Below are 13953 nucleotides of genomic sequence, written 5' to 3'. Positions count from 1 at the left end.
GTTGATTCCGTCGACGATGAAGCTGTAGAAAATAACGTCGCAATATTTACGAGATCGAAGACCACCGAATTGGACGCGAACGAAACTCGTAGCCCGAAAGGAAAAAAAATTTAGAAACGATAATTCACGCTTCGACACCCGAGCCCTCGTCAGAAAATGACAAAAAGAGAGGAATAATAATAAAAATACGTCTTGGTCGCACCGATACTTGGCAGATCGAAAAAGAGACTGATCTACGGGTACTGGTATTTCGAATAATAATGCGATCTGGAATGTTGAAAAATTCAAGGAATATGGTAGCAACGAGTTGGTATTCCAGAGAAGCCATTTTTGTCGTTCGAACGCGCGAGGAGAGCAACGGAACGAGCTAGAAAAGAGAAGGAGACGGTTAGCGGTGGGTTTTACGGAGGAAACGGAAAAAGTGGCTGCCCGTTTTGCGGAAGAGAGAATCGAAGCGCTATAGGAGTAACCCTCTGACATTTAAGAAATCCTCGAGAGCATCGTTGCACAATATGTACATGCATCGACAAACGCATATAGTAGAACGAGGCGCTATGTCTCCCGCGGCACGTGTAATTTATGCGTCGGCAAACTAGTTTTTAACGCATTCCATTTTTAAGTTTCACTCTTGCCTAAAGTTACCGCGCGGCTGAAAACGTTCGAGTTTTACAATGCGTCACACTCGTTGGGTGTTTCCAAACTTTCACCTGTCCGGCTTTTCCGTGCCGAAGTCATCCATTAAAGATCGATATTTTTATCGCTAAACGAGATACGCCTGGCAATCAGGGGCTGGTAGAAACGTCCGCGCGGAGAGTTTCTCGTCGATATGTTTTGCAGCTTGTACGGTTAACGAGCCGTTGTACCTTTTTTCGCGAATTTATTACGTCGAAAAAGACGATGAATACGAACAACAATGTCGACGGGCAATTCGGAACCGGTAGAACTGCTTCTTGAGGCCGTAGGTATCGGATTTTCCTGCGCGAACTGTCAACACTGCTTGTACTTTCGATCGTTTACTCGACGATAAACGTAACAACCGAAGTATTTTGACGAGCCGCGTTGATAATTTTTAAAACGAAGACGCTCGCCGCCCGGTACATGGAAGTTCCCGTTTAAGAGTTAATTGCCGGTTCTTGCGGTCGGGTTATTTAGCAACGATTACCCACCCCGCGCGCACACGTGCAATTAAAAACCTCTGGTCGGCATACTTTTAACACACTTTGAAAATATCCTGTTTATTGTTCGCCCGTTCGAGGGTTATGCACAATAGGGTGGCCGTATCATCGACTCGGCGCGAAATTGAACGGTTACACTTGTAATTAAGCATACAATAGTTTCTGACTCTTCGTTCGCTGTTCGAGGTACTCAAGTTCCGTGCTCGTACAATGGACGTAATTACGGATTTGCGGGGATTTTCTTCCTGCGTTTATCCCCTTTAACGGTTAAGAACCTTTCAGGGAAAATATATATTCAAATGGTACACGACGTACCGATGTAATTCCATTCGGCCGCGATGTACCAACCTTTCTCATCGAATACAGTATTCGCTCCGATTCGATCTTTCCGAAACTTTACCTGATTCGTGTCCAGAAACACCGCATAAGCTCGTCTCGTCTCATTACTCTCGCTTCCACTAAAAGAATTCTCTAAGAAATCGAAGCGATTCGTCACCCTGTCGAAATTCAAACAGTTCTGCGTCTCTGTATCGTGATCTTCGATCGCCGAATCGTCACCAAGGTCAGCGCCAAATATTTCGGCCGTTAAAGACACTCGTACGATCGCGAACGACGACGCACAAGTATCCTATCCTCTCTCTGTCAAAGTATCGTCAATTGTAAAAGAAATTGAGAAACCGCCGCGAAAATACCGGTTCTCAGCGATGAATAACGCGAACATTGAATAATTAGCTCGAAAGAATCTAACCTCGAACTCGACGAAACAAATCCAACGCGTTTCGTGACCGTGTCGCGATTTCCTTACGTGGAATCTTCGTCATTCGAGAAGAGGATATTAATTTACCGGTGAATCCATACCCACGTCGGTATTATTAGACAAAGCCAGAGCCGTGGAGAATGACCATTAGACGTTGTAAGGGTTCGAAATACACCGGGAAGAACACACCGGGTATCCACCTTTTCCTGCGTCTCGGTGGCCGCCCACAATAAGGTCCCTGATTTCCAAGCGTTCTACGACCGTTTCGCACGCAATTACACGATCTGTCTTTTGCGCGGGGTGTACCAGCGCGCAAGACCGAGCGGAGCCAGCCTTCCAGAGGCTTTAACTTGAGGACACTTGTAACGTTCAACCGTTTCCGAAGGTCCGCGCCTCGGGAAAACAGGCTGGACTGGTCTCCGTGTCACCTACGCAGACTCGATACAATCTTGGTAATTTGTAACGAGAGTAATTCTACCGACCTGTTTCTCTTTTCGCTCGTTTTCGTCCAACGAACGTCTCGAGAATCGTTTTATTTTCAGATTCGCTCGTCTCCGCGTAGAGCGGTACGAAGCGAGGAACCGAGAAGAGACATCGGATCAAGTTCGATAGCGCGCAACCGTGAAATCTTTTAAAAGTGTTTTATTAAATTTCATAATGGCGACTCGAAGAAAGAATATATATATACGGTCGTGAAAGCGTCGTTCGGGAACTCTGTAGCCAGCAACGCTCGTAAAAGATGACGCACGATCAGCGGTTCAATATCGACCGAGTTAAAATAATGAAACAAAATTTGCGAAAATGCTTGTTTTCAGATTATTTCGGTTCGATTGAAAACAGGTCAACCGCAATTTTGGGCTTCGATCGTCCACGGTAGAATCTCGATCGGTGCAGTCCCGATACTTGCATTCGAACCTCGGTCGTTGCGTTGCGTCGATAAGAGGACGGTGAACGATTGCTAAGCTACTTTTTAACGACAATCGGTGTCTCGTTCGATCGGTTACTCGGATAATTGCACGAATTCCGGTACTTGCAATTACCGAGGTTCTATTGTACGCATTGAACTTGATTCGACCACTAGGAAACAGAGCCGAGACACACCTCGCGCAGGAAGAATTCCGGCGATTCGCTTAAGCGATGAAAACTCGACGTCCCCGAGGTGACGCAACGGAGATCGCGACGAAAGAAAGCGCGAAGGCGTTCGAGCGTTGCACATGCACGTGCAAAAATGTTGGACTGCATTGTCTCGCGTGTAATTACACGCAGACGTTTCGCGTGCTCGCGCACGAGCGAGTGAAAGAGAGAGAGAGAGCCAGAGATCCACGAACCGTGTTGATATTTAGTCAATCGTCGAGCGTTAGTCATCTTACAACGAGGCTGCGATCGAACTCGACGATTCTCGAACATTCTTTTCGATTTTTAATTACACCTAGTATACGCTCGCGTATTACTTTACGTTTATCGTCCGTTTTGGCCCGTCTTCTGTGTAAATTATTTTAATTATCGATCGCGCAACGAATAGTAATGAGACGGAACGTTGCCACATACCGATTCGATTTAAGGTATCCCCGGAAGCATTAATTGGGAGATTATTGGACAAGCGTGAGGAAATATCGCGTGAAAGGAATTCGCGTTACGGTTTGCGCGATCGATACGCGAAGGCCTTGCCACGGCTCCGCGAACTTTCAGACCGATGGCAAGCAAATGGAAGTAGTTCAAACAGTGGGAGATATAATCTGCCATTATTAATACTGGCGACGGCAACAAGACGACCAATTAAAGGTCACAGACGCTCCGATGCGTTGGGTCAACGCACGAGATGACCGACCCTATGGACCAAAGTGCGGATACCTCGACTTTTTAGCCCTTTCTTGCATAATACGGCCACCGGAGAATCGAATAAAAACAGTAGCCGTATAGTTCGCCGAGAAAACTCGACGAGATTTGCGTATCACGTTTTCTTGCCCGGACGTTTAATAGCCTTGCAAGTTCACCGACCTATTGTCCAGTTCGAGTATCATTATAGTTAGTCGCCTGAACATAATATTGATCGTCGTAACGGTTTAAATGGTTATGTCACGAACGTACGAACAACCGATAAATAATTCCTTTTTTTTAAATGCAAATTAAATTCGTGCACCAAAGGGTCCGAAGACACTTATAATTACGTCTCGTACCGCGAACGTACAGCCAACGATCGTATTAATCGATGCCGTTGTAAATAAATAATTATACTTGTAGCTGCTCGCGCTAGGTTACGAGAGTCCGTAAAAAAGTCATTACCGAGAGGTTAATTAAAATATTCGACGCTCGAGGCAAGAAATGTGTTCAACGATTTCATCGAAATCGCACCGGTTCCCTTCCGATCGCCAAAGTTATTCTAGGTTACGTATGCCCGCGAGAGGAGGTCACGACCTAGATCGGCCTTTTGGATAGAGCGGGTCTTTAAAATTTACGGACGGTCGACAAATCCTAGAATGTTCACCGTTCGTGGTCAATTATTTTCGTAAAAAGCAAACTCGAAACGTTCCTACAACCTTAACCGGTATCAACGTCAATGGTACGAGTAACGACGATGGTCGAACACCTCTTTGAACTCTGTCGGAACTTTCCACTCGTTTTCGCAAAATTCTTCGAGTACCGGTGAACGAGTAAACTAGCCGTTCAACGATTGGAAACAACCTACGGCGAATCGGAACGTTTAACAGCACCCCGGTGACTTTCCAAAAATTGACATATTTTCGAATCACCTCCCAACGTTTCGTAAAATATTTAACGAACCGTCAATGAGCAACGACTCGATACTTTCGACCGAGGCGATAACGCCAATAAAATACGAATATCGTTCGTTGTGTAATTATTGGATAACCCGGCGCAATGATTCGATAATTCCTTCCACGCGCGAGTAACACCCTCGGAACCGCGTAGCGTTTTCGCGAACGACCGACGTGGAAAAAATAACGAACGATCGGAGGTGTGCTAATAGACCGTGTTCAATTTCGGTTTCTACCAAACGCCTGGTATGCATAGATAATACAGAAAAGTTGCGCAAGGTTTCCTGTCGATTACGATCAAGGTGAAAGTCTTCGGGCTCGGCAGAGCGAAACGTTATCAGGAGGTGAACCTCATAAATTATAAGCAATGTCGTTGGAGAATGTCCTTTAACGACGTCCACGGAGCCTTTTCTGGCTCGAGGATAATCGCGTTCGCTTCGGAGCGGAGTCGTTTCCTTCAACATCGTCCTCCGTTAAGATTCTTTATGAACGTCGAGCGATCCACGCAGATTTATTCTAATGAGACCGGGATATCGAGCCATCGGAATTATATAATTTTACTTTCCACCGCGAGGCTAAGAAAACTGGCCGTTAAATACTCGAGACTATAAACACAATAACGTTTACGAAAACGCATCGGCTTTCGTTGGAACAAATTACCAGAATTATAGTATTACAAACTCGTGTCTTGTAACTTTCTTGCACGGAATTATTTCAGCTTTTTCTACGGATAAACGATACTATACCGTATCCATCTTTTTGCGCGCTCTTTGCCAACGGACGTTACTTTTTGCGGAGCAGTTCTAGAAATTTTCCTCCGCGCAGTTTAAGGATTAAACGATAATGTTCCAGTATTTTTCCTACGTTCCCTGTATTATTCCCTTCCGTCTGTACGTAGAATTTCTATGGGTCTGCTTGCAATAGAATTGCTTGGAAACGTCGAAAGCGATTCAGAAGGGAAGAGGCCTAAAGGAATGATAGGAACGTTCGTTTCGCAGAATGTGAGTGTAAGAAGCGAGTACTATACGGGCGTTCCTTTTTATGGAATCAAGACACTTTCACCGTAATACTAAATTGTTTTGGTAAAAGTGGGGAAATCGGTAGATTGAACCAATTAAATAATTACTGGTTACACTTTGTATAGTTTTACCACATTGTAAATTTCAGCCTTAAGTATAAACATTCTTCCCTCGGTTCTGGAGTAGAATAACCGAGAACGTTTTCTTCGAGTTCTCGTGGCATTCGTCTAAATCCGTTTAAGGCAATGAATCACGCTCGCGCGACTCGAGAAGTTCCTTCCAAAGGAGGTAAAAAACACATTACCTACCGATTGTAATAATTTTCAAGTATGTACATCGATTGAGCAACGAGTCGTCGATACTGTCGCCGTTATTGTACGACAATGTTCGAACGAGAATACTTTTACAGCTTGAGAAGAACGTTTCCTGTAAAAAAAAGTTGCTCCGCATTTTCGACTTATTTTTTACACGAGAAAACATCCCCTGGCGGTTTGCTATTCGTTTGGATCCTCTTCGCGGTGCAGGTCGTATTTCAAACGGTAATCTCGCCGGTCGGGCAGAATCCACGATCAACAATTACGTTACGAATCACGCTGAACCGTTATGGTAGTTAAGTGGAAAACTGCGACGATATCCCCAACGTCTCCCAAGATTATGTCACTTGCGCAGAAGCGGAGCCAGCGAAGTCGACCTGGGTGAACGCCGAGGCTCCTCCTGAGGACTTCACTCTGGCCCCGGGGTGAATCAGTCCTTTGTGCCTGGCTCTCTCAGGGTCAACCGCTTTCGGTGCAGTATATGCCTACAACGTTTACACGTACACGCGCGAACACGTTCGTTCGTCTGACCGTAGCCTACAGGGTGTCTCGGAAGTCCTGAGGAAGGATTACCGCTAGATACCACCCGGTTCGATCGTTCCGACGTTATCGTGGCAACCGTACGGGTTCCTTTGTTTTCGATGCACCGTCGCGGCAGCTTATAGACGTCCGAACCCGTGTTTCAGCGACCAAGAGCTCGATCGTTCTCTACAAAGTGTTCCAAAAGTCTTGAGAAAGGATCACTCTTGGTCATCGTCGCTCAGTTTTAACGCTATCGTAATCACGTTCCTTGTTCGTTTACGGTATTCCCTGTTGGGTTGTCGCGGAGTCGCCGCCAATTCTCACCGTTTTTCACCGTGGTCCCCGATGTATACAAAGTCCGGTGAAAGAGGTAACAGCGACGAAATTTCACCTGCCTCCCTCTTAACTTGTCCCCGATCAGCCTCGATTTTACGACAACCCGAACGAGAATATTATACCCGCGATATATCGCGGTGGCAACACTTAAATTTCCAAAGCGGAACTTGGACGATGAAAAAAGTGTCCGATGATAGCAGCCTATAGGGTGTCGTGAAAGTCCCGAGGAAGAAGTTACCACCGCCGTTTCTGAAGCTATCCTAGCCACCTTCCGGGTTCCTATACTTTCGATGCATCATGGCGGCAGGGTTTCAATTTCTGAAACGGTACTTGCGCGAAGAAGAAGTCCGTGATCTTTCGAGGGATCTTTACGTAACTTCGAGCCTAGAAAGTTATTGGCTACGATTCAGAAGCTAATGCGTTGTTGCTTGCGTGTGGGCAGGAAACTGATACTGGACTGGCCTTCCCAAGTGGTTTTAACAAACATTTTTATCGTAACACGCGATAGCTATAAGTGCCGGTAACTACGATCGGAGACAGACCGGACACTGTTTCGAGTAGCCTTCGATCGTTCTTCCATTCGATTTTACAAATTGTGTTCGTTCTTCGAGTTTCTAAGAATTTGTCGATACTTGAATATCTCGATGTTTCTCCGTTTCACGATTTCTATCTTACGAAAACTAAAAGATTAGGACAGACATTTCGCAACTGGTCACCGTGGATTCCAAGAGCTTCGTTTCGTTGATTAATTTCTGTTAGAATCCGAGATCCCAATTTACGATTGGGTCTCGGATGATTTTAATAAAAGGACATCCAACAGAGACAAAGATTGCTCCGTTTGAGGTCGGCTTTTTAGGAGCCGCGGCTTATCCTGCTTCGTTTCTTGTCTTGAATCTTTTTATTGGCGCGACGTTTCAGCAAAATCGAGAAAAAAAGCGGAGAAGACCGTGACTCCCGCAAAAGGGCGGTGGGAGGTTCGCAGAAAACGAAACGGCTGCAAAGAAGGGATACAGAGACGTTGGCAAGGGACCACGAGAGAGAGAGAGAGAGAGAAATCGCTAAAAAATATCAGAGCAACCTTCGAACTTTTAATTTAATTTGTTCAAAATTCGGGTCTCGCTTCCACTTTTTCACTTCCACGATAGTTTCGTAGGTGTACTCGATACAAGTAGATCGATTTACCTTCGAAGGGCCATTTCCCGAGACCGAAAAACGATAGAAGCATTCTCCGATTTTTATAAAACTTTGTTAACCTAATAGCGTAAAACCCAAGCAACTAGCGAGAAGCGTTAACCTTACTGCCGATTACGGTAGACCGTAGAATATCTTCAATTATAAAGGGTGATTCGGTGCAACAAAATGGAGACTCAGAAAAGTCCGACTTCCTCTGACTTTATCTTCCTTCGTAAATGCACCAATGCGCATCGCAGACGTTGCAAGGTGGATTTATACACTGCTCAAAATAATTGGACGAAATCGTATCTGAAATGCAAACCAAATATCAGCATGGCGATAAAAATATTAATTGGCCTGTAGAATAATTCTCAATAGAAACGCGTAATATAAACAACTTTGAATCACCGCATTAAGAGTTACGTAAAGATTTGTTTTTACTTATTACACGTTTTCAAATTGCTTTGTAAGTAGATCGTAATTATGAGTTCTGGTGCGTCGGTTGCTTTTGTACGATCGGTGAACCGTCCTTTTTGGAACCGAAAACGATCGAGGTGAACGTTTAGCGACGCGTTTCATCGATTTCTTTTCAAAGGGTGCGTTACATTGCGCATCGCGCGATTCTAAAAGGATGTCAAGAGCATGTTTCGGAAGACGGAACGTCGGGTAGGAAAGAATATCGAAAAGGAACGCGGACAGGATGTCTCACGGTTCTCACGTCCGTCTCGCTCGTCTCGTGCGAAGATTCAAACTCGCTTCGCTACTGACGTCACGAGCTCGAAGTGACGCTAGAGTCTCTAACCGTGGTGTGTTTCCCTCGCGGATGCGATTTGGTGTCACGACAACCCAACGCCAACGATCGTTTTATTATTTCTTTTCGTATACCCCGAACACGCTATTACACAATCCGTAACGATATTGCAAAAAAGATCTCGGATCCTCTAAATGTAAAGAGATACGCGCAGGAAACGATATTGACCTTAACAACGCGTTTTAATGCGACTAATTTGCATTCGACTTTAAGTCAGAATTGAATCTCTTAATAATACGTGATACCGCGATGACTGAGAAGTACACGGTGGTACGCATTTAGAAAACGTTATCCCGCGATCTTTGCGTTAATATGCGTGGCTCGTCTAAAAATGAAGCGAATTAATTAGAGTGCAGCACAGACACCGTGACCGAAGCAAATACCCTTGTAATTAGCATCGTGTTCTAGTAATATAAACCGCGGTTACACGTGTGCGATAATAATAAACGCGGTTCTACGATTAACATAGCGACCAGTGATAAGGGTACACCATTACCTTAGCGTTCGTTGGTAAGATAGAACACGTAAAAGTAATGTTAACGTTCTCGTTGGTCGACGGTATTTTTAAATCGAAGATAAGAGATTCTTCGAATAAGTGTCACGATGTGTATAGAATTCTAAAATGTAATATTCTTACGGGAAAGAAACAATGCTCACGGTCGGGAGTCTATTTAAAATTGAAATTTGTTTTGCCCAAGAATTTTGATTTCCAATCGAATTTTAATTCTCGAGAACGTTTATTTATCTGTTCCCACCGGAACTCGTAATGTGAGAACTATTTTAAAAAATCCCATTTAAACTGTTTACGCTGCCTCGTGCGAAAATATTTTAATCCATATTTTTCAACTCGATCGCGAGCGCGGGATACGACGGCCTTGCACGTTAAATTGGAAACTCGTTTGTTTTTCATTCTCGTTCATTGAGTATGCGCTGAATTTCCGGATCACGGCGCAACCGGCTCACTTATAGAAAAATCAGATCGACTTACGTCCAGTTTCACCAATGAGAAATTACACACCGCGCGAAATCGGTCACTGAAAACTTAGCCAATCGGCAACGAAACAGAAACTTCGGGACGTGTTTCCAATATCGTTGAACACGGTGATCGAGGAATAGAAAACCTGCGTCCAGTTGTATCAAAACTAGCGGTTTTCCCTTGAGGGAAAAAAGTGAAACCGACTGAACGTTCATCGTACGAGAATACCGTCCGCTCCGACCCATACATCCTTACGAGAATTTCCCCGCCGGTGGAGAATAAAATGTAAACCTTTGAAACGATCCGATCTCGGTCGTTCGTCAACCATGGCTGAACTATAAGTTGCAAATACGCGTGAGAAAACCTGCGTTCTCCGAAAGAGTTGAGGGGCGACGGGTTGCGGTTATTTCGTAAGTCGAATTCGTGACGCAGATTTTAATCTAATCCTGTTTCTGTCGTAGAATCGAGACGCATGAGAGTCGATACCACCGGGTCGACGTTATCAGGTGAAGGCCCAGCAGCTTTCGGCGACGCAATCGAGAGATGTCGACGGCCGATGGTATGGACAATCCGGCGTTCACCAGCGAAGAGGACTGCGCCACCGAGGCGAAGGTGGACGATGGCCAACAGCAAGTGACCTTGGACCAGGATCGCAAATCGGTGTCGGAGGGCACACCGCTGGAAAATGGCCACCGACGCTCGTTCGTGTCCCAGCACTACGTCGAACCCGGAAGGACCAGTCCGGATCCTCATTACAAAACCGAGACGAAAATCGAGCTACCAGAGACCAACGACAAGACCGTCGTCGAACCGAAGCTCAACGGTGTCCATGGAAATGGAAACAACAACGACGCGAGCTTCCTTAACAACAGCGCGACGAGCATCCAGATGAACGGTGAGAATTCTTATTCGTTCACTTCCCGTCAACGATCGCGATCCCTAATGGATCTTACGATCGGGAAACATTTCTAACTATTTTTACCACCGTTTTTTTGTCCCGGAAACGCGCACCAAATCGAACACGTCGTTAGCTCGGATACTTTTCTTCTTTTATCCAAAATCTTATCTCCCTTATTATTTGGTACCTGAAACACGATGCAGTAACGAACGTTTTATATAATGAATCGCGTTCGCCGGTTGCATCACGTTCGCTCTTACATCGCGTAATAAATAGCATAAGGTTTGAGAAAAATTGAACAAGTAATTATAGCCCGGAGATATGTAAAATGATTATTCTCCTTTACCGTGTCTCCGTTTTGTCGTAGAAGCAACGAGAATTATTTTTAATTCGTCTTCGTCCAACGCATTGTCCGTAGAATCCGGATAAAATATCGTATCGTGTACGGTTGGCATTTCGCGATGTAAAACCAAAGTCGAGTTTCCGTCGTCGCGCAAACACATCGGTTGAGGTCAGACGTACAACGGTAAGGGGTTAAACGACGTTTCTCTTGTTTTCTACAATTTTTTAACGCTATTCGAGCGATCGTTCGAGGGACGCGCACGGGGAAAAGAACGAAAAAGTTGGTACGATTTACGCGAGCGCGACGGACCGCGGACTCTAGCCCCGTAAAACGAAGAGAAAATTCTCCGGAGCAAAAAGCCAATGCGGCATCGTCGCCATTTGTTGCATTTTTTCTCTCTTCGATCTTTCTCTCGCGTTGACGTTGCAGACAGCGCCGAGTGCAACCTGCGTGATGTAAAACATAATTGCGACCGAATGGACTTTCTGTCTCGAGATCGACGACGGCCTGCGACAAATGCTCGGAACAAATTGCGTAAATTCTGTTCGTTTACGTTTACCTCTAATGAATAATGCACACGCGTCGAGCATCGGGAAAACCTGGGCAGACGTCGCGGTTAAAATTATAATAACGCGGAGCGCTCGGCTCGCAAAGATTTTCACTACAGACTCTTCCTACTATTTGTACAAAAAATGAAACCTTTTTTACGTATCGTTTCATTCGTGTCCGTGTACAATTCGAAAGCAAAGCACAACGTGTAGAAATAACAGCTGTTGCTGAAATCTCCGCCGATCGCACGATTTTACAAGATACGATCGGGACGAGCCGAACTTTCGATCGTTAATTACTACCACCACCAGTTTACCAAGAAAAAGTCGTTCGAGGTCGGTGAAACGCAGAAAGCATATAGACGGCCCTCCGCGCAATAATCAACCTTAAAAAATACTTTTACGCTCGTAATGTGCAACAAACGTTGTACTTATTAGAAAAACGCTAAATTATTTTACTCGGTTTGAAGAGGTCTCTAGAGCCCGATAATGACAAAAGTTTAATCATCGAAATCAATGATGCGAGTATAGTTTAACCATTAATTATCGTATCTGCGTTAGGCAAATAGCTGCTGTATTTATACAACAAAACGTAGTTTACCATTATCAATTCTGAAAGCACGTATGAATAAATACGCGATTAACTTCGTTCTCTGTTAACATAAATTTTACAGTGCGTGGTGTTCCGCTCCATAAACAAATATTTTAACGCGACGTGTAATCTACGTGCCTATAAATTACGTAAGAACGACGAAAGTGTAACATACGTTACCGGTCATAAGTTTGAAACCATCATCTCCGCTGTTATATTTTTTGCAACAATTATAATTACCATACAGATGTAACTACATAGGTGTAAGTAATCGCCATTTATCGACACGAAGAATAATGCTTTAATGATTGTTAAAGCGGCGCCGTGTCATTTATCAGCTCTCGTTTCGTACAAAGTTAATCGATCCAAACAAGAAGCAAAAATACCTAACATAATCGTCCATTGATTGCAAAACTTTGTAAATTAAAAATGCAATAAAATATTTAACCTCTTACGTAAATTCTATGACGACTTTGAGACCGACGATGAAACTATTTACTACCGTGCATTGAAATCGCTAGAACGGTGTTTGTATTGCTGTATCGTTCACGATTTTATTATACAAAAACTAGTCGGATTGTCGATCTGAACTTTTTCATACGATTTCTCCGCCGATGAAAAAGTAGAACAGAAAAAGAAGAAAAATTTTACATAAGAACCATAAAATTTCAACGAACTCCTTTCGTCTTTCAGAGACGAATGTATGTTGCAACGAACGGATCTATCAAAATTGAGATATCGTTTTTTGGCAAATTAGATCGATTGAAAAATTACAAGCCGCATTAATGTCGGTGAAACGTGTGCTCGGTCATGAGCAAGTGCAAATCGCATTCCTAGCAGCAGTAGTAGTTCGTGATGCACGGCAATTGAATTCTGATGTTTCCCTGAACAATATTTTCCCGTTACGTAACAAGGTTATAAAACGAACATCCTGGGGAGGCATTAGACGCGATCTTCGTATATTCTATAATTTAACGATGGAGAACCGTGGATAAGGTTTTCTCAACTCTTATCGCTGCTAAATTGAAAATCCGCCATTCACCACGAAAAAAATAACTACGCAGAGTGTATCGAAACTACATACGAGCCCGACCGGTTAACAAAATTTATAAAAATCGTTGAAAAAAAAGAAGGAGTTGAAATAATTTAACTAGATAGGACATTTGTAACCTAGGTCCGGGTTAAGTTCGACTTACCCGGTATCGGTTAGATATAAATTGTCCTCACCCTACCGGTTTTCCAACGAGTATTTATCCCGCTGGTTGATGGTTGAATCCAGTATCTCTTCGTTATCCCTAACGATACGGAGGGACCAATGACTAATTTATGCAAGGAACGAGGCTTTCTTTTACTCGCGGCCGAAAAACGGAAACCGGTTACACACCTCCTGCAGCCGACATTGACAACGTTATTAACGGATTTCCCGTTTTCCACAGACACCGGGAAGAAGGAGCAGATCGAGGCCGTGAACCTGGAACTGGTCTCGATGAGGCCTTACGCGGGCAACAATCTTCAGAAGGGCCAAGAGGCCTGCGAAGTCCCAGCCGATCCCTACGAAGAGTACTTCGTGCCCGTGAACGAGCATAGGAAGTACATCAGGTAACGAACCGATCGTCGAGCTTAAAACTCCACTTACAACTCTGCCTACACGTGTGTCTGTTCTTCTTGGCTATTGTTTAACAATTTAATTAACTGTCTACTGTTCACCAGCCCGG

General features: G+C 44.3%; 1 protein-coding gene across 2 annotated transcripts in view; it reads left to right on the top strand.

Annotated features, from left to right (window-relative positions):
* The window catches only part of LOC143148889 (uncharacterized), a 51114-nt gene that overhangs the window by 24151 nt on the left and 13010 nt on the right, over positions 1-13953 (top strand). For both annotated transcript variants that reach the window (XM_076315684.1, XM_076315683.1), the window contains exons 2-3: positions 10319-10752; positions 13675-13837. In XM_076315684.1, coding sequence (XP_076171799.1) covers positions 10401-10752; positions 13675-13837 — 515 coding nt within the window. In that variant the 5' untranslated portion in view covers positions 10319-10400. The remainder of the gene's footprint in view (positions 1-10318; positions 10753-13674; positions 13838-13953) is intronic.

The sequence above is a fragment of the Ptiloglossa arizonensis genome, chromosome 7 (assembly GCF_051014685.1).
Source record: "Ptiloglossa arizonensis isolate GNS036 chromosome 7, iyPtiAriz1_principal, whole genome shotgun sequence".
Classification (NCBI taxonomy): domain Eukaryota; kingdom Metazoa; phylum Arthropoda; class Insecta; order Hymenoptera; family Colletidae; genus Ptiloglossa; species Ptiloglossa arizonensis.
Note: the sequence above shows the minus strand (reverse complement) of the source record. Positions and strands in the feature narration are given on the sequence as shown.